The sequence below is a fragment of the Cavia porcellus genome, unplaced genomic scaffold, assembly GCF_034190915.1.
Source record: "Cavia porcellus strain 051 isolate PalLab524CR breed Dunkin Hartley unplaced genomic scaffold, mCavPor4.1 scaffold_8, whole genome shotgun sequence".
NCBI lineage: Eukaryota > Metazoa > Chordata > Mammalia > Rodentia > Caviidae > Cavia > Cavia porcellus.
In genome coordinates, this window is record NW_026947491.1 from 4,946,007 (window position 1) to 4,967,093 (window position 21,087).

Below are 21,087 nucleotides of genomic sequence, written 5' to 3' on the forward strand. Positions count from 1 at the left end.
TTAGTTGTATTTTTACATTCCACGCATTACATCCTACTTTATGGATTCCAAGTACTATTTATCAACTATGATATGAATAATGCTTATATGACTAAGAGCAATGCCAATGATAATAATACAGAAATGACACTGCAGTAACATCTAGATGTCTCCAGGAACTGTTGGAGAAACAGTATCTAGACAGACACCAGCATGCCTGGGCCAGAGTTCCAACTCCACCAGTCACCAGCAGTGGGAGCTCTATAAAATCTTTCCTCTTAGGTATTATTGTGTTTTCTGTTTTGATAAAGTTTAATATTGCAGGAAAGCTGAGGTAAAAGTTTCCTCAGGTCAAGTGCAGTCTTGATAATTTAGTCAGAAGATCTCTCAAAATTTAAATCAGAAGCTGGGCTTCGTGTCACACAGCTGTGATTCTGTCACTCAGGAGGCTGAGTCAACAGGGTTACTGTAACCATGAGACCACCTTGGAGAGGCACAGGAAATTCAAGGCCAGCCTGGGGTACACAAAATGTCTCGGCACAGGGGTCATTTACACTTTCCCTTCTTCCTTTTAGTTTACTTCTCCCAGAACAAAACCTCATCAGCCATTATTTGGTATGGATTCCTTCTGCACTGAGTCCTACACATGGCAAAGTGACTCACATGGGTTTCAATCTGAATTTTGCAATCTTCTAATCTAGGGCTGGAGGCCTCACTGTTAGAATGCCACCCGTCATAATTCACCTTGTTTTTCTTTTATAATGTTGCTTTCCAATGGACCACATTGTCTTTTTTGAATATTTTCCAGTTGTACATGGTACCACTACCAATTTTTCAACATCTCAATACCTTTGTATATGACACTTAAAGTAAGATGATGGCCCCTGGAATTTTAATTCACAAACGACACCTTATCAACATGTCAGCATGTTATGTGTATGAAAAGTATAGTACAACAACAGGACTAATTTATTTGAATTCTAGAAAAAATTGTTTCTCCACATTTCATCATAGAAAACACTAGGCAGAATTCTGTAGCTCCCTTATAACAAGTCTTTTCTTGTTGTTGAGACAAAATACCCAGACTCACAAGTTAAGAGAGGAAAGGTTCGGAACTCACAGTTTATAGAGGTTTCAGTTCATAGTAGGCTGGCTCCAGAACAGGGAGGCATTGCAGAGGGGCATCACGGACCAGAAGACAAGCAGGAGCAGCAGCAGCAGCAGCAGCAGCAAGCTTTTTTCTGTCCCTACATCTTATCCAGGTACTCACCTTTAGGGCAGGTAGCACTTATACCCTTAATCTTAACATCACATCCTTGATCCCAGAACTATGCCAAACCAACCGGTGGACCAACTTGGTAATCACATATCCTGAATCCCAACATCATATTCTACAGATCTAGTCACCTATGAAAAACACCCATCTATAGCTCCTTGAGAGTTTGGGGGGCAGGTAGGCAGGAGACATAGCAACAAGCATCTGTGTAATGGAGCTCGATGGATCAAATTGCTGTGACTTTAACAAATCAGTCAGTGGAAGGAGCCACCTCACATCTCCACTTCCATGCACACAATGTGTCCTTGTGGTCCTAATTCCCACACAGGAGAACACGGGCCACAGAAGAATCTGCTCTGCCTGGTCAAGAGGTACATGGTTTTCATTACACATCAACAAACTGTCACCCAGTCTTATGCATTACTCTTAGACTGGACAAGTTTAAATGGCTGATAAACACTAATCAATGGGGAAAAATCATGAAACTGCAATGCTAGGACCACTAGTTCCTCAGTAAGACAAATATCCATTTCTACTTTGTTACTGGCATCTTTTTCCTTGCTTACAGTCAAAGAGAAATAAAGTGTCTCTGGGGAAAATGCTTGTGTAGTGCCCTACTATCCATTCTTGGTGACCATATAAATTACAAAATATCATGGAAAAGCTTTCATTGCAACAGATATTCAAAGTCTTAGATTCAGCAATTCAATTTCCTGGAATTTTAAAAGTTATTGTATCATATTAGCTGAGACTCGTGACACACAGTAATATATCAATGTCCAGATCAGCATGATTCCCAAAGAAGTGTGGGAATAACTCTCAAATCCTTCAATGGATAATGGATAAACAAATGTGGTATGTGTAAAATAGGGATTTTAGGCTATAAAAATCTTTTGTATTAAAATATCACTGCCAAAGTCATGAATTGCATGAAACCATTTATCTTCCATAAAGTTAAGAGGACGTCACTACTGCTAGTAAGGAGGTATCAATATGATTACAACAAGTGTTTTTATCAGTGAAACTTTTCATAGTGCCTAAAATATTCCTATGTACTAGCAGAGAAATAAGAACTCCTTTCAAGTATGATAGAAATTAAAATCAAATGGACTCACCAAACTGTCATTTGACAAGTGTTTCTGAGCATGTTCAACTTTTCCTGCTGTTTTCTTCCTTTTCTTTGTCTGGCTCAAAATCTCCATTTCGAGACTTTGAACATTTTCTTTCAGGTGTGAACACACCAATTCAATCCTAAAATATTGATTTCAAAATAATTATTTGCACAGATCTGTTAAAAATGCATAACCTTTGAAAGACTATTCACAATTTTAAAAGTTAGAAAAAGTAGATGATTTGGTAGGTAAGATTTTTCTCATTGTGCTTGTTGACACTTTTTCTTTGGCATTATTGGGAGTGAACACAGGGCTCCACGTGGAAAGCACATGCTCTCTCCTCACTGTACTATTTCTGCTCCCCTAAATTACTCCTTTCAGGTAAATTTATCAAAGCTAGAATTTTCCCCTGGCCTAATGAAGATTTAGTACTTATATAACTGCAATATGTCTCATATTATGCTGCTGATTTCCTTTAGAGATGCTCAAGTCATTTGGTTAAGCCATACCTGTCTAAGGGTTCTTCCGTTTTTTCGTCGTGTTGCACAGAGCTTTTACCTCGGTCTTGTGCTTCTGTCAACTGAAAATTAACAAAAATATTTATTAATAACCTGCCCATCCCTGGTGTTTGTTTCATAACTGTAGTGGGCACAGCTATAATGCTCCACCTCCGTATGGTTTATAGTTACCTCTGTGCTGTGTCTACACCGTTAGCTGAACTGCTGACGCAGGGATCCAATGGCCCACACCTTACAAAATAACACCCTCTCCCCACTACTTAAGTTACCGACCCCAGCTCTAGGTCTGAAACATATTATATTCCTGATTTTAGACCTGTTAGCAGGTCCTCAAACTGACAAAACTAGAAGGTTAGCACAGTGCTATGGACCTGCATTCCTGGCTGCTTGGTAAGCTGATGCTTGAGACCAGCCTGGGCAACTGGGGGAGACAACTCTTTTGCAGGAAACTATAAAAGTGAAAGTTTTGGTAAAATGGAGAGAAAGAGGAAGTCCCTTTACTTGTGCTGTCCTTTTAGTTGTATTTTTACATTCCACGCATTACATCCTACTTTATGGATTCCAAGTACTATTTATCAACTATGATATGAATAATGCTTATATGACTAAGAGCAATGCCAATGATAATAATACAGAAATGACACTGCAGTAACATCTAGATGTCTCCAGGAACTGTTGGAGAAACAGTATCTAGACAGACACCAGCATGCCTGGGCCAGAGTTCCAACTCCACCAGTCACCAGCAGTGGGAGCTCTATAAAATCTTTCCTCTTAGGTATTATTGTGTTTTCTGTTTTGATAAAGTTTAATATTGCAGGAAAGCTGAGGTAAAAGTTTCCTCAGGTCAAGTGCAGTCTTGATAATTTAGTCAGAAGATCTCTCAAAATTTAAATCAGAAGCTGGGCTTCGTGTCACACAGCTGTGATTCTGTCACTCAGGAGGCTGAGTCAACAGGGTTACTGTAACCATGAGACCACCTTGGAGAGGCACAGGAAATTCAAGGCCAGCCTGGGTTATGCATCGAAACCCTGTCTCCAATAACCCAAAAGAAATTAATTAATCCAGGTATAGTGGCACATGTCTATAGTCCTTGCAATAGGGTTGGCTCATGTATGAGGCTAGTTCATTTGAGCCCAGGGCAACTTAGAGAGGCCCTGTTCAGAAAGAAACAAAAATGGCCCATGGATGAAGCTCTGTGGAGGACCCTGGGTTCATTCACCAGTGCCAGAACTGTCTGGAAGGTGAAGAGGAAATACTGGAGTTTTCAGAATGGCCCAGGGCTCTGTACTGGGCTGTAGTGAGAAAGGCACAGGTGAACAGGAGGAAGGAAAAAGGGAGATACTTTACTGCTCCAAGGGGCCTCCTCAGCTGACCTCAGGGGAGAGAAAGCAAAATGTGATGTTTTTGGCAGGTGGTGGACAATTGGACAGGCTTTTTGTGCAAGCTGAACTGGTCACTCATGATGAAGGTGGCAATAAATGCAGGGTATGCAGCCCAAAAGACATCCCTGCAGTCCCTTGAGACTCATCAGTTAGCTCAAGTAGTCAGTGGCACTTCATTTGTAACAACTCACAGCTTATTCTCACATAGCAGTGCCCAGTGGGCAACGATCACGCAAACAGTGCTTCCTGGGTTAAGCGGTATGTACATAACATGCCCATGAGTGGAGGCTAACCCACTGAGCTGATACTATTGGGCCCTGCTGCTAAATAAAGGTCCTCAAATCAATTCGTTTGTAGCAACTGCTAGGCCTCTTCAGAAAGCAGTCTGATGTTCAAATGAACGGTGTGGTATGGTACTTCACAAGAGCTTTTAGGTTGGTCAAATGCCTGGTCTGTGAATCCTGCGCATAGCTATGTGATGAAGGCAAAACTCCACTTTTTCATGGTAAGGAAAATATGATCAGTTGACATGAAATTCTCCATTAGATTGCGTACTTTCAATTTTGTATTTCTTAAAGTATTGTCAATGCTATTATGTCAATGTTTCAAAGAAATTATCGGTTATAGTATAATTAATTCCTTAATAGTTTTTTGAGCCACAGTCTTGCTATTTCATGCCACCTGGCCTAGCACTCATAGCACTCACCCTGTCTCAGCCTCCCAGGACTGCGATTACAGGTGAGTGCCAACATGCAAGGCTGTGAATATTAAATTGCATAAATGAAACCTAAAATTTGTTAAAGAGTGAAAGCATTTATTAAATATAGGCACGAATGGTATAAAATAAAATTTCATTAAGAAACACTTCACTAGCTTCAAAGTTAGCTAAATCATAAGAATACTCAAATTGACACTTGTGTTCATGATTAAACTCCTTTCATTTCTTTATTCAGTAAACAAACTGAGCTATTAGATGTCAACATTTATAATAAATACAGTTAGCTGTATATGTGAGGTTTTCTGAGGGTGATTTAACATTTTGTTTTCAACCCACATAATAGGGACGTGTGATGTATAAGAATGTTTTGTTCAACACTGGACTGCATGCTCAACTATGGTCCTTGAAACGATATCGCCCAGTGATGTGGGAGATGTAAGTGTGTGTGGCCACCTGCTTACATTTGGATAATAATGAAAATAACAAACCACACATGCTTTGGATCATATTCTCAATGTAAGCAATGCATGAGTAAATATGCAATCAAAGAAATACTACAATGCCAATACAACAGCAATATAAAATTTTCATCAAAGATTAATTTACCTGATTCACTTTTGAAGCTTTGAATTCCATTTCAAGTGTTGCATAAGAAATTTCAAGCTGTTGTTTTGCTTCAACTTCTTGAGAACATTTTTCCTTGAGACTTTTTCTCTTGTCCTCTTCTTTTAAGACAAGTCTGAAGTGAAACCTGTGTATTTAAAATGTATTTTTAAAGTGGATCAACAAGCCAACCCCTTCCTCTGAGTCAGTGACAGTCACAGGCCAAGGGAAGTAGAAATATGAAGCCAATGGCTTCCTGTGAGCCAGCAGTTGGGCTGGGAGATAAGAGCTGAGCTCCTCCCAACCCCTGCAAGCAACCAGCTGATCACAGACATACAGGCTGGGATAATAGCTACTGAGGCAGGAAGAAAAACAACTTAAGCCTGTAGTGTTTAGCATTTCACTTTGCAGGCCTAGCCCAGTGCTCTGAGCATTTACTTGGTGGAAAATAATATGCAGTATAGCAGCTATGGGAGAGTTCCTTCTAAAGGCGAAAGCCACTGTTAATTCCCTATTATCTTGTTTTAAAGTTCTGTATCACTTTCAGGGTTTTGTTTGGCTTGTGTTAGTTTTATTCTGTTTTACTTTGTTTCATTTTATTCTGTTTATTGACAGCTATTTCAAAGATAACAAGACATACTATTGAAGCTGATGGTGATTTCTTATTATCTTGTTTTTGAAGTCTTCCATTGCTTTCATTGTTTTGTTTCGATTGGTTTCTGTTCTGTTTTGTTTCATTTTATAATGTCTGATGGTATGGCCGGCTATTTTGAAGACAACAAGAGGCATTATGGTAGCCATTGTTGATTTCTTATGGTCTGGTTTTAAAGTTGTGTATCACTTTCACTGTTTTGTTTTGATTGGTTTTATTTATTGTTTTATTCATGTCAAAATAGAAGAAAATATAACATGCATTTTTTAGAAAATATAAAGTTCTAGCTATGATCTGGCTGTATATGTTGATTTAGTATCCTAATGAAATGCTTTCAAATATTTTTCCTTCCTATCTGTCATATTTTATATCTTTCAATTTAATCTCTTCCAAAGGGCACACCTACTTGAAGAGTGTGTGTGTGTGTGTGTGTGTGTGTGCGTGTGAAACACAATTCTGAGAGGTAACATCTTATTTTATACATCACTAAGGTAGGTGAAGATATGCCAAGTAACTTGCACATGTGCAAGTACAGACAGTAAGAATTTAAACCCAGGAATGTTCCACAGTACAGTGGATTCCCTAAATGCACAGTACTGGTCCTAGAGCACTTGCAATTGCAAAAGACTGCAAATTTCAGATATGATCATAAAAATGCTTATCAATGCCTTTTTTATAGTTTAAACTCTATAAATATGCTATGACTTCTGGAATTACGTAATTTAATAAAATATTGTATTGATGAAACCTTAGTGTGGGGCATTTTGGCAGCATCATTGGGATCTTAGGGTTTTTAAGAACACAACTGACAACAATGGAGACAGACACATGCAGTGCATCAACCTGTTACAATGCAGAGATGGGTTACAAGGCAGCAAGCACTCCAAAGCCAGAAGAACTGAGTAACGTGTGAATGCACTACTCGCAAACCTCCTGCCAGAAACTCCTTGTGGAGGATCCCTGTGGTTGCCATGAAACTGTGGGGGGCTCTGTGAAAAAATGTTAGGATCCAACTAAAAATCAGTGAAAGAGTGAGGCTGAGAACTCTGAACTGTGACATCGTGGGAGTATGCCTTATGTTATGAAATAACTACCTTTAAGCATTTAGTGTTGTTAAGTGATGTTAAGACCACATTGACATTTCCCACAGCTTCAAACACTGATGGCACAGGCATGACTATCCTGCTGGGCAGCACTGAAAGGCATGCAAGTGTGGCTCCACTGTGATTGTGTTAATCCATATCAGCATCCATTGTCAGTTATAATCACATAATTTCTGAGTTTTACAAATATTCTTAAAAATTAAAATGAATAAACATATCTTTCTCTACTGATGGTTTCTAGTGGTGTATGCATACACTCTAAAATCTTAAGAAAACAACTCTTAAATGCTGCATTCTTGCTCAGAACACCTGCTTCCCTAACTTTCCCAGTGAAAGGTGTCTGAAGTGTTGTCCGATCGTCCCCAGTAGTCAGCTTCCTGTGTGACCAGTGTTGAAACTGCTCTTTGTCAAATTCATTTGTGCTTCTCTTAGCCAATCTCTCTGCAGCAATGATGAGGCTGGGTATCCTCTTGCTTTCCCTGTAGACTACACTGTTCTGTTTTATTTCTAGAAAAGCAATTCCTGCTAACATTCCATTAAAGGAAAATAAAACATTTACAGAGGTTTTAACTTCCTCCATCTTTGACAGTGTCTTGTAATCTTTAAATACACATCACTTGTTGGAGACTAGCAAACAGGAAATGGGCCTTGTTAGACACTAAGGAAGTCACAGATTCCGTGGAGTGCTGCTGTTTATGTTTATTCTTTACTTTCCTCAAAGGCACGTTGGGTCCACTGCTTTAAAAATAAAAAGTCATTTAAGCAACTCAATTCAAAAACAAGGTTACAACTCTAGAGTATGAAATTGTTCATTTTAAGCAGTAGATGAAAAATAATTTTTAAACAAAGCATTGGGTTGAAATTAGTCCAAGCCTACGAAAGGACTGACTGGAGTTGTGGCAACCCTGTGTTGATTCAGTCAACTGTCACTGGCTTCACCCACCAAACAACCAAGCATCCAACCAAACAACCACTTAATGCTAACACTTTGCTTCCTGCAAGGCACACTAATATAGCTACAGATGGAAAATCACTTTCCTTCTGAAGTTTGGCCAGTTTTTAAATTCTACTCTTTGCAAAATCATATACAATGGTACCTGGGTTCACAAACTCAATTGTCTCCACAATCCTGATGGCAAAACAAACTGGACAAGAACTAAATCAAATCTAAACCAATTAAGATCAACACTGAACCTACCCACAGAACAAAAAAATTTTAGAGACAGCATCTTACCATGAGGTACAGGCTGGCCTAGAACTCATTTATGTAGCCAAGACAAGTCTCAAACTCACAGCAACCCTCGTGTCTCAGCATCCCAAGTCAAACTTGCTGGATTGCAGGTGTGTGCCACCATGCTCAGCTCAACCACTAACTTTTATTTGGTTCTGACTCAACTCAGTTTGCAACCAGAATCACAGAAAAAAATCAAGATCAAGAACTGAGGTAGCACTCAGGCACCTGTGTTATAACAACACCATGCCCAACCAGCATAGCTCTCTCTTTCCAGAAGAAGCAACACAGTACATTCCAATTTTGTCTTTTAATTTCAGTTTAGAAAGTTTTAGTCCTTTGGCCATATTTTTTGAAGCCTATTAAATTTAATATCTTTGTGTTTTATTTTTCTTAATAAACTACAAATGAAGCCTGCAATTCTTTTAATCCACTGTACTGTAAGTGAAACTACCCTAAAAGAATGAAGAATCACAATATTCAAAATTTCTTCCTAAATGAAAAAAATATTAATGTAGAGTAAAAACTAAAACTTTCAGAATGAATTTTCTTCCTGAACCCTTTTTTCTAGTACAGGAGGTTGAATCAAGAGTGTCCTAACACTGAGCGCTACCCCCAGTCCCTTTCTATTTTGAGGCAAGGACCTGCTCAGCTTCTTAAGCAGGATTCGCTTTTGCAATCCTTCTGCCTCAGCTTCCTAAGTCAAACTTTTGTAAGTGACAAATTAGCCTACTGTTTAAAATAATACACAAGGAGTAAACTCTACTCACACTGAGTAAATTACTGACTAGCTACTCACTGTGTGCTACACCTTTTTGTATGCACTGGTGATATTGTAGTAAATACACACAAATTCTATGGACGACAGTAAAGTATACACTCCACAACAACAAATAAGACAGGAAAAACATAAAATATGTATGAGGAAGGGAAATAAAGTAACTTTAATTTATAAATTGAATTTTGTAAGTTTTCTATATTCACTGCTGAAAAATACAGTGGAGTGCATTATCTGTAAAAATGAGACAATGATGTACACGTGGGAAACTTTAAAAGACTGGCTTAGTACATTAGCAGCAAACTAGGGTTTAGCATTAAGGTTTAGTGAATCATTGTCAGTGGAGCAATTCCAGTCTATCATCTAACTTTAAAATAAATTCTTCTTTATTGGCAGTGCTGGAGACGAATCCCAAGGCCTCTTGTGAGTTAGGCAAGCGCTCTAATACAGAACTATCCCTCAGCTCTGTAGATCAATTTTGCTGAAATGTAGCCACAGACATTCGTTTGTTGTCTACCTCAGATTCTAGATGACCACAAAAGAGATTTCATGCCATGAAGCCTAAAATATCTACTACTTGATCTTTGCAGAAAAAAGTTAATTCTTGATTTACTACTAAAAGACCCTTTGGTGACATTTTAAAGGATTTTTACCTAATATACTGAAAACTAATCAATCATGGATCCTCATGCAATCCTTTGGCAATATTCAGATGAACATGAAGGTCCAGATTATAGTACTTATATCCTGAGAAAAAGCAAAAGTCTAACAGCTACCAAATTTCTTGGTAATAAGATCTTCAGTGCAGCCTGCAACTTTCTTTGGCAACTTAGCACATATAACAAGTATTACAGCAAATTTGCTGAAGACGTATTATTAAACAATGCTTTAAAAATATTTTGTGAAATAATCACAATGAATATTATCTAAAGGCTCCATGCTATATTATTTTATGGATATAGCAATTCAATTATTTCCTTACTGCTAAGCATCTAGACTATCTCACACTTTATGAGAATGTTAATAGTTAATCCTTCAACATATGAATGTATATAGGTAACACATTTACATAATTATTACCAACCTGTTATACCAGCTTAATGCTCATATTATGTATATGAAGTATATACACTCACCAATTTTAGCCTAGAGGATATGTACATTAAATGTCTTTAATAGCTATGTACATGTGTGTGATCATGGATCTTGTATTCCTTTCCAAGAAGGATTCAGTTTCATAAGAGAAGGCATTAGATTAAAACAATGAAATCATTGAGATTTAATTAATGCTATTAAATTGTTCAAATGCACTTAATAATTTCACTTACTAACAGTACATAATGATGTCTGTTTCCTCAGACTGGCTAATTCATCCAAATGTTTAAAAAACATTTCTCAAGATAATTGGAAAAATGATATCTAAATTGTCTGTATTTTTCTGACAGTCATTCAAAGCTGAGTATCTCTAGTAAAAGCAAATAACTTCTTAATCACAAATACAGGCTCACGTTAGATTTTGCTGTACAGAACAGTAACTATTTATGGTCAAATATTTCCATAGTCTTACCTATCATGTTCTTCTTTCTTCTCAGTAGGCAACTGCTGGGTGTCAGTTTTTCCACTCTTTCTTTTTCCTTCAACCTTTAAAGAAAGTTTGATGTAAAGGAAAACTTACTTTTCACTCACTGACTTTATTAAATATTTTGTTCTTTATATCACTTGACTCAGTTCAGCTGTCATTATTTCAGTCCAGAAAGACATGTATTTTTTTCTGCAGCACTGGTGATTGAAGCCAGGACCTTCACCCTGAATTATATCCTCCACCCTTTATATTAAATTTTCTGACAGGACATCACTGGGATCATGTCACCAAGGCTGGAATCAAACATGTGATCTTCCTGCCTCAGCCTTCCAGGGTATTGGGAGTACAGGAATGTGCCACCACGCTGAGGCATAAACAATATTTTTGTGTCTACTTTATCATTACAGGTCAATGAAATTTTTGCACATTCTGCTCCATTTTTGTTTGAGTGAAAGAAACAGAACTTTCCAAATTTTGAAAAGCACTAGGTTTTATTTTCATTCACCTTGCTATCCAACATTTTCATCCCCTGTATTATTGGTAGAAATAAAAAGTCAAAGGCATAGTGGGTCTTTTGTTTAGAGAATGTGTTACTGTAGGGCTTTCTGGAACAAAAGACTCTTACAATTTCAGGATCAAGGTATTCTTTCCCTTGCCTTTCACAATTCTTTTTCCATTTGGATACTCTAACTGGGATTTCAAGACAGTTGTAGGTACTCACTGAAATATATACTTAAGCCAACACAACAAACACAGGGAATCAGAAGTAATTCAGATTAAATGATTCCTGCAAAGCTTCTCAGTGGCATTTCCTGCACCTCATGACACCAATAGAGAATACAATTGTATAATGCAGGAACGGACAGATTACCAGGTGAACTCAAAAAAATCAAGCCAATAAATTACAAGTGTGATTATTCAGAAATAAAATTTAAGAGCAGTAATAATAAATATGTGGAAATAGGTGGTCATCTTGGAATTACATAGTCCATGAGTGATTTGAGTAAAAAGGTAAATTTGCACACATGACAGTAGAAAAATGGACTCATTTGACTAGGAAGATTCACAGCAAATCTCAAACATAGATAGACTTTTAAATCTCTTCTCACTCATTGCTTCTGTTGCATTTCAACTTCTTTTATGGTGTAAACATAGCAAATGCAATTTATCACTAAAGTAATAGACAAAACTTCAGATGTTAGTTTTTGCAAGCAACTTGCTCTGTGTTTATCTTGGTTCAGGTCACAAGGTAAGGGCACTAATACTGTCCCAGGTTACATGCAACTTGGGAGACTCAGAAAAACGCTGATGAAGGAACAAGGATCACAAGAATGGTTTCCCAAATTCCCACTATTTAGATAGTAGAAATGAACTCTTTCTGGACATATTTTCATATTTAGATAACCTCATTTTATATGTGAACTCTTCACAAGTGGAAACCAGAATGTAACTAGTAAAGAGCAAAACCGACTAGCACTGTGTAAACTACTCTTCTATGTTCTGCAAGTGCTCTGCCACTGAGCTATAAGCCAGGATGGCCTTTTTATTTCTAGAGGAGATAGGGTCTTACTAAGGTGCCCAGGATGGGATTGTAATGGGAGTCCTCTTGCTTCAGCCTAAGGAGCTGTGAATACAAGTGTGTATTCCATAACCATCCATGGTTACCACAAAATTTTGCAGGGGTGAGGAGGGTATAACCCTGGGATGTATCTGTTATATACATTTTCAATGCTGAGACAGGGTTTTTCTAAGCTGTTAAGATGCTCCCTTTGGGCTCAAACTTGCTATCTTCCTGCCTTGGCTTCCCAGAGTGCTGGGTAACAGGTTTGTGCCACCAAGCAAGGTTTACTTAAATGTGCCTTTCTACAAAGCCAAGAAATCTACTTGTAACATGCCTATTTCATGCTTAAATCTTTTCTATCCTGCAAAATCAGATGGAAACTGGCAAGAAAAAAACCTAGATTCAAAGTAACAACTTTGAAAACCTCTATTTAATAAATTGTCAGACTATAGAAAAAATAGATTTCTAGGCACATATGAATGACCAAAATGGAGCTAAGAAGATAGCCCAGTAAAAAGCAATGAAATGGTGGCAGTAAATGTAAACAACCAAGTAATTCAGAAATCACTTCTAAAGCCCAAAGAAGGGAGGAAATTATAAAGGTCAGAGCAGAAAATAATGCAATAGAGACTAAGTAAACAATATGAAGAATAAATGAATAACAAAGTTGGTTCTTTGAAAGAATAAATAAAATTGACAGGCCTCTAGCCAACCTTATTAAAAGTAAGGAAAAAACTCAAATTCATGTAATAAGGAATGAAAAAGATGAAATCACAACAGACCCTGTGAAAATACAGAAAATCTCTTTTGAAAACTTCTACTCTCATAGGCTTGATTACACAGAAGAAATGGAGAGATTCCTAGAAATACATGAATTACCAAAGCTGGGTCAATAAGATGTAAAATTTCTGAATAACACAATTTCAATTAATGAAATTGAAAATGTAATTAAATCCCTACCAACAAAGAAGACCCCAGGTCTAGACAGATTCACTGTGTAATTCTACAAGAAATTCAAAGAAGATTTAATGCTGACATTCCTCAAACTCTTTGATGAAATTGAAAGGGGAATAATTCTCCCTAACTCATTCCTGGAAGCAAACATTACTCTAATACCAAAACCTTATACCAAACACCCAACCAAGAAAGAGAATTATAGGCCAATCTCCCCAATGAACATAGATGCAAAAATTCTCAATAAAATTTAGGCAAACAGAATGCACCAAATCATCAAGATTATTATACACCATGACCAAGTGGGGTTCATCCCAGGAATGCATTCCAGGAATGCAAGGAACAATGTGTATGTTCAACATACACAAATCAATAAATTTAATCCACCATATCAATAGAGCCAAAAATAAGAACCACGTGATCATTCCTACACATACAAAAAAAACTTTGATAAGGTCCAACACTTATTCATCATAAAAAAAAACCTTACAGAAAATGGGAATAGATGGTTTTTACCTCAATATGATAAAGGCTATCTATGACAAACCAACAGCCAGCATCATATTAAATGGCCAGAAAATGAAAGCCTCTACCTTAAAATTAGGCACAAGACAAGGATGTCCCTTACCACCACTCCTATTCAACACAGTACTGGAAATACTAGCCAGAGCAATTGGACAAGAGAGAGAAATAAAAGGAGTAAAGACAGGATAAGAGGAAGTTAAATTATCATTATTTGCAGGTGACATGATACTCTACACAGACAACCCCCAAACTCCATTGAAACACTCCTAGGTATAATAAATAAATTCAGTAAAGTAGATGGATACAAATTCAACACTCAAAAATCAATAGCATTCCTATACACTAACAACAAAACCACTGAAAGAAATAAGAGAAGCCATACCCTTTACAATATATATCAACAACAAAATGAAATACTTACGATCTAATCTGAAAAAAGAGACAAAAGATCTGTCCAGGGAAAACTATGATACCCTTAAAAAAGAAATTGAAGGGAATCTCAGAAAATTGAAAGACATCCCTTGTTCATGGATAGGAAGAACGAGCATTGTGAAAATGGCCATTCTCCCAAAAGTGTTATATAACTTTAATGTAATCCCAATCAAAATACCATTAGCATACCTCACAGGTCTAGAGAAATCACCCCTAAAATTCATCTGAAACCAGAAGAGACCCAGAATAGCAAAGGCAGTTCTAAGCAACAAAGGCAAGGCAGGAGGAACCACAATCCCTGACTTGAAGTTATAGTACAAAGCTACTGTAATAAAATCAGCATGGTATGGAATAAAAACAGATGTAAAGATCAATAGAATACATTAGAAGATACAATAACAAACACACTCAGCCACTTTTTCTTTGATAAGGGGGCCAAACATGTCCACTGGAAGAAAGATAGTTTCTTCAATGAATAGCGCTGGAAAAATTGGCTCTCCATAGGCCAAAAACTAAAACTAGAACCATGCCTGTCACAGTGTACTAAACTGACTAAATGCATGAAAGATCTAAAAATCTTAAGACAGAAACAGTAAGTTTGTTGGAAAACAAAGTAGGTAGAAATCTTGAATACATGGGGTAGGTACAGAATTCATGAATAAGACTCAAACTGCATGTGAAATGCTTCACAGAATCAATAACTGGGGTCACGTCCTATTAAAGAATTTTTACATGTCAAAAAAATATCCAGCATAGCCAAAAGAAAACCCACAAATTGGAAAAAAATCTTAGTGAACGGTCCCTCAGACAAAGACCTTCTGTCTAGAATATATAAAGAATTTAAAAAATCAGATGCCCAAATTCAAAGACCCATTCCAAAAATGGGCATCTGAGATGAACACACACTTCTCAGATGAAGAAATACAAGTGGCAAATAAATACATGAAAGAATTCAGCATCATTGATCATTAGAGAAATGCACATTAAAACAACACTGAGGTTTCATCTCACTCCAGAAAGAATGGCCAGGATAAACAAAACTACCAACAACAAAAGCTGGAGAGGCTGAAGGGAAAAAGGAACACTTCTGCACTGTTGGTGGGGATGTGCAACCACTATGGAGGTCAATCTGGAGATTCCTCAAAAAGCTGGGATTGGACATCCCATTTGACCCAGCTATCCCACTTGTGGGCATATTCCCAGAAGAACTGAAATCATCATGCCACAGTGATACATGTGCAGCCATGTTTATAGGCACAATTTGAAATAGTCAGATCTTGGAAAAACTTAAATGCCCATCAACTGAGGAATGGATAAAAAAGATGTGATATTTTTATACAAAGGAGTACTACTATGCTATAAAAAATGATCACATTGAGATATTTATAAGTAAATGGATGCAACTTGAGACCATACTCACAAGTGAAATAAATCAAACTCACATAGGATTGGAACAATTGTGAATATTATTGAATAGTTATCTGAGGAACTCTTGAAGATCGTTACATAAAATAACAACCCTAGTTATGCTCCTACCACCTTGTTTTGAAGGCCTATATTTTCAGTGTTCTAGGCTCTTTCTATTGTTGTCTATATGTCTTTTTTGTTTCAGGTTTTTCTAGTAATTTGTTTTGTTTTGTCTTGTTTTGCTTTTCCCTCTAATACAGAAAGGACAGGTATACATGCAGAAACTCATGCATGTGTAGAACTTCTAAAAAGTTCATGAGAGTTGATAATATAATGCATGATGAGATGAACAGCTACTCTGAAGAAATAGACACTAAGGTTACCAGTGCTGATTCCATAGCATCATGATGTGAAATTCAGCAATACTATTATTCTTTGGTCAGAGTGATTTTAGCCTGTTTTGTTTTGTTTAATTTCAACATACATGAAAGTATGGACAGCTATTTTGAAGAGAGTAAGAGACGTTATGGCAGCCATTGTTGACTTCCCTATTGTCTGGTCTTAAAGACCTAAAATGCCTTCATCATCCTGTTCTGATCAGTTCTATACGATTACGTTTTGTATGCATTCATTGTATGTGGCGATATGGACAACTATTTGGAAGAAAACAAGAGAAAAAATGATAGACAGTGAAGATCTCCAGTTGTCTTGCTTTGCAATCTGTGTCTTTTATATTGTTATCTTATGATGTTTTGTTATGTTTAATTTTACCCTCTTTTTAAAAAATCAGCAAAATAGACCCCCCACAATAAAAGACTCAGTTTTAAAAAGGGCAACTGAAATGAGTCTACTTTTCAGAAGAAATACAAGTAGTCAATAAGTACATGAAAAATTGTTGAAAATCACTGATCATTAAAGCAATCCAAATTAAAAATTAACAGTAAGACTCCAGATTATTCCAGGAAGGATGGTTATCAAGAAATCAAAAACAGCAAATGCTGGAGAGGTTGTGGGAAAAAGAGACCATTTTACATGGTTGGTGGAATGTAAACTAGAATAACCACCATGGGAATCAGTATGGGGATCCCTCAAAAACTAAAATTAGAAATTCCACTTGTTCTAATTATTTTCTTTCCAGGCATCATCCCAAAAGAGTTAAAGAAAATATATTACAGTGATACATGGTTATATGGTTTTTGATCAATTTTTCTTATACTTTTTCACATAATGAGTTCCCAAGTGTAAAGATATATCCAATCTCTCAAAATCTATAATGGTTTCTGATTCTTAAGAGACTTTTTCCAAATGTAGAAGTGGAAGATTAGTTTCCTTGGTCTGATTCTCTGATGCCTTTTCTTCAGGGGAGCATATTTTTAACATAATATTCTTCTTAAGAAACCACAAAGTTTGGAAAAAGGGAAAGTAGAAAATTAAAATTTAGCCTGTCTCATTGATGACTTAATTTACATAGCTACTTCTTCCTCAGTGGACTGCAACAAAGTGGTTGAAAAATAATCTACCTTACCTTAAAACAAAGAGAAAAACATGAACCAACACCTTCACTTTATCTGTGTGTAGACTAAACTTATGTTCTAAATTTAAAAATATGTACTAAGTGATCTTTAATATTATAAATCTGTTCCCATATAAAGATATTTTATCTTACCATTTGTTATGGCTTGGGCCTACCTGTCCCCTCAAAGACCCATGCAGTCATAGAGCTTTTTCAAGGTCACTGAATCTAGTTTGTGGTACTGGAATTAAGGGTGTGCCTGCTACATCAATTCACTGATTGGTTTGGCATCACCCTAATCCTAGTAGTCTGGATAAGATAAAAAGTGAAGACCCTATTCAGGTCTTCTGCTGCATTTGATGTCTTCTGGCAACATGCATGTTTGCCCCTCTGCCATGCAGCCCTACCTTGGGCCCAACAGATTACTGACTGAAATCTCTACAAAACATGAGCTAAATAAACCTTTCTTCATTTTACTTTGGGTGCTGGGTATTTTGCCTTATCAATGAGAAACTTAACTAAAATGTCACCCTTTAAACAGCGAATCCTTCATTAAAAAGTCCTTTGTTCTAAAGCTTACTAACTGGAGTATAGGTAGACTTTAAATTACTGAGAGACAAGGTCACCAGTCAGAGTGATTCAAATTTATACCACAAAAGTGTTGCGCATCCATGTGAACTACGTTTGTTAAATCCACTTCTAATATATTCTAATGTTTACTACACAGAGTGGATGAAGTACTTACTGATTTCTTACATTGAAGTAAGAAATTATTGTTTGTACCCTAACACCAAAGTCTCAGTTGGGAAGGTATGAGTCTCTGCAGCTGGGTTGACTTTATGACCGTTCAATGTAGGCAATGGAATTAGCTAGAGACTAGAAAGTACAATTCAATTCTTTTTTTTTTTAATTTTATTTAAGGAGAAAAAAAAAAGCAGAGAAAGGGCACAAGTTATACAGATTTATAGAAAAAAATGAACAGTAGGAAATCACTAGTTAATGGATTACATATTGTCATCTTAGAAATAATTGTTCAAGTGACAAAATTAAAGCTTGTAAAGTGGACATTCCATCAATGATACTGCAAACAGTTCTGTTCAATGATCCAATAAAACTCTGTGATATCATTTTCTATCTTATACACTTAAATATACATGCAGTTATATAGTTTAGAGCACTTTCTTTTCCTCTCTTTTGTACAATGACTATTACACATTTTGGGTTTCATTGCTCCCACGGTTCTTATTACTTTTTTGGAAGAGAGTAAAACCAAATGTGACATAGCAGAACAGAATCGGTCAAGTCAAAAGGGTGGACATAATAGATAATGTGAAAACATAATACAAGGTGATCAACAATGGTTACCATAATGCCTCCCGCTATCTCTAATAGAATTGCCTATATCGTTAGTTATAATACAATTGAACAAAACAGTAAAGAATAAAACCGACAAAACCAAAACATTGGAGACATTGGGGGTCTTCAAAAGTAGATAAAAGAGAATGGGCGTTATAATGAATCTCATTATCTTCACAGCTGATGCCTAAACTTTTGAACCTGACACTATCCAGCAAAACAGAATAGGGGAGCATCAGTTAAAAACCAGATGGTGAGAGTAATACAGGGCTTTAAATTGAGGTAATGGAAAGTCAAAGTGGGTTACTATAATATATCCTGCTATTTTTTTCCTTTAATTAAAAGGATAAAAATAAAAAAGTAAATAATGGAGTGGAGATTGAGATAAAAGAGGGCATAACAATGAAACAGCGCAGATCAAAACATAACCATTTAAGCAGAATAGTGTTTCACCACCAGATAATCCTGACCTAAAAGTAGTTACCATATTGTCTCTTTCCTTTCTAACAGGACTCAGGACTACATTGCTGAGGCTCTGGGAATGATCACCATTTGTTGTGCATCCAACAGTGGTCATCACTGTTCCACTGGCCCTAACATGAGCTGCTTAACAAAAGGGCTTGAACCTGGACTCCCTTTCTTCGTCATTTAAGAACATTGCACACATGGAAGCACTTTTGCCTTAAATCTAAAACTTAGACATAAGTTACTATAGATTCTAAGAATAACTTGTTTATAACTGGTTAAAAGTTTTTTCTTTTGGAGGGGGTCTCAGGAATCAAACTCAGGGGTATATGCAGGCTGGCATTTGTGTCACTGAGCCACGTCCTTGGCATGACTGAAATATTTTCAAAAGTAAATATTAAATCATAAACTACTGATTCTAAAATGTGAGTCAGAAAAGTCATTTCATTTGGCTTATACTATATTATTAAAGAAAACAAAACAATGTTAAACTAGGCATATAAATTTACATTTTTACTTACCTGGTCCTGGCTGTTTTCACTGTCATCACGTCTTCTCAAATCTTCCTTTAATGTCACTTCTATGTTCAGTTCTTCTGAAAAATTTATATATTTATGTAAAATAAACTACTTAGAACAGATAAAAAGTGAGTTTTTATGAAATAGAAAAACTAATACAAATTTATTTTTATTTTCCAGTTAAGAATTAAATAATTGAATTAATCCTAATTTTTGGATATTTACATAGAAATACTTGTAATTATCCCCAAATTAACAAATTATTTGGAAAGATATTAGATATCACTATATTGAAGATATAGGGACCTCTTAGAGCTTCATCATGAATTTACTCCCTAAGCATAGATGGAAGTCAGAAATATTTCAAATACAACAGAAACATATAAATCCACTCTATGCATTATTCTCCCACACATCTTGGCTACTTTTAAACAGCTCAGCATGTTATTATTAAAGGTCTGTAAATTACTATTACCTTTACATGTTTATCAGTGAACACCCTTTTCTTTATGTCTGCAATGTCTTCATCCACTCTTCTGGCAACATTTTAAAAAATCTTTTAAGACTCAGTTTATAATGTGAATTATTTCTTGATTATGTTTACCTTCTCCACATAAAACAACTGCTTCTTTCTTTGGGGCTCCCTTTCATCAATGTTTCCACTGTATCTTTACCACACAAACAACAAACTTACTTCCTTATTAAACTTTTTGATCCTGTATTGCATGGGACAATCTTTTAAATCTTCTTTGTATACAAGTCTTCCTTCATCTTACTCAAAAACTATTTATGGAATTCTTGCTAAGTGCTAAGCACTGGGGTTTAGAGAGCATAAATAAAAGGTATCGGGAATGGCTTTTCTAGAGGTAATGATGAGCTTAGAATTAGAGTGAGGTTAGCCAGACACAAGGCAGGGAATTGTGGGAGTATGAAAGGTAGTAGCAAGAGAAAAAAATATTAAATGGGAATGATACTGATCTAAAAATAGAGGAATCACAATGGAAAATATCACTAGCTGTTTAGGAATGCCTGAGATCAATGAGGGCAGACAGATGAGAAGGCTGAACATACAGAAGTAGAAGTCAGATCATGCAAGCCTAAAGGTAACTTTGAGATGTTTGCGCATCAGTGCTTTGAACAGTGGCTCATGGTCACATCTGTTCCAGAGATCAATCACTCTCAATAGTCAGGAGGATGAATATGATGGCCAAATGAATAAAGGGAGGGAGATGAATTCATAGAAGGAACCAGTGTCAAGTAAAGCTGATGCAGGCCTAAACCTCTTAAACAGTCCATAAATTCTATTTCCAGAAATATTCAGATATGAAATCATGAGTACCCGTTATAGAATGAATTTTTATTAAATAAATAAATGTATACAACTGCGTCCTTGGAGAACAACACTCTACTAATTATTTTTCA

The 21,087-nt window shown here is 36.4% G+C and overlaps 1 protein-coding gene across 12 annotated transcripts in view; it reads right to left on the reverse strand.

The window, feature by feature from the left end:
- Window positions 1-21,087, reverse strand: part of LOC101787069 (ankyrin repeat domain-containing protein 26-like) — a 124,261-nt gene that overhangs the window by 68,968 nt on the left and 34,206 nt on the right. For all 12 annotated transcript variants that reach the window (XR_010049021.1, XR_010049022.1, XM_063254120.1 and 9 more), the window contains exons 11-15: window positions 19,669-19,742; window positions 10,920-10,993; window positions 5,592-5,736; window positions 2,877-2,947; window positions 2,371-2,506 (exon numbers count right to left, since the gene is read on the reverse strand). Coding sequence is in view for 10 of the 12 variants with exons in the window: in XM_063254120.1 (XP_063110190.1) it covers window positions 2,371-2,506; window positions 2,877-2,947; window positions 5,592-5,736; window positions 10,920-10,993; window positions 19,669-19,742 (500 nt within the window). In the remaining 2 variants the exon portion in view is untranslated. The remainder of the gene's footprint in view (window positions 1-2,370; window positions 2,507-2,876; window positions 2,948-5,591; window positions 5,737-10,919; window positions 10,994-19,668; window positions 19,743-21,087) is intronic.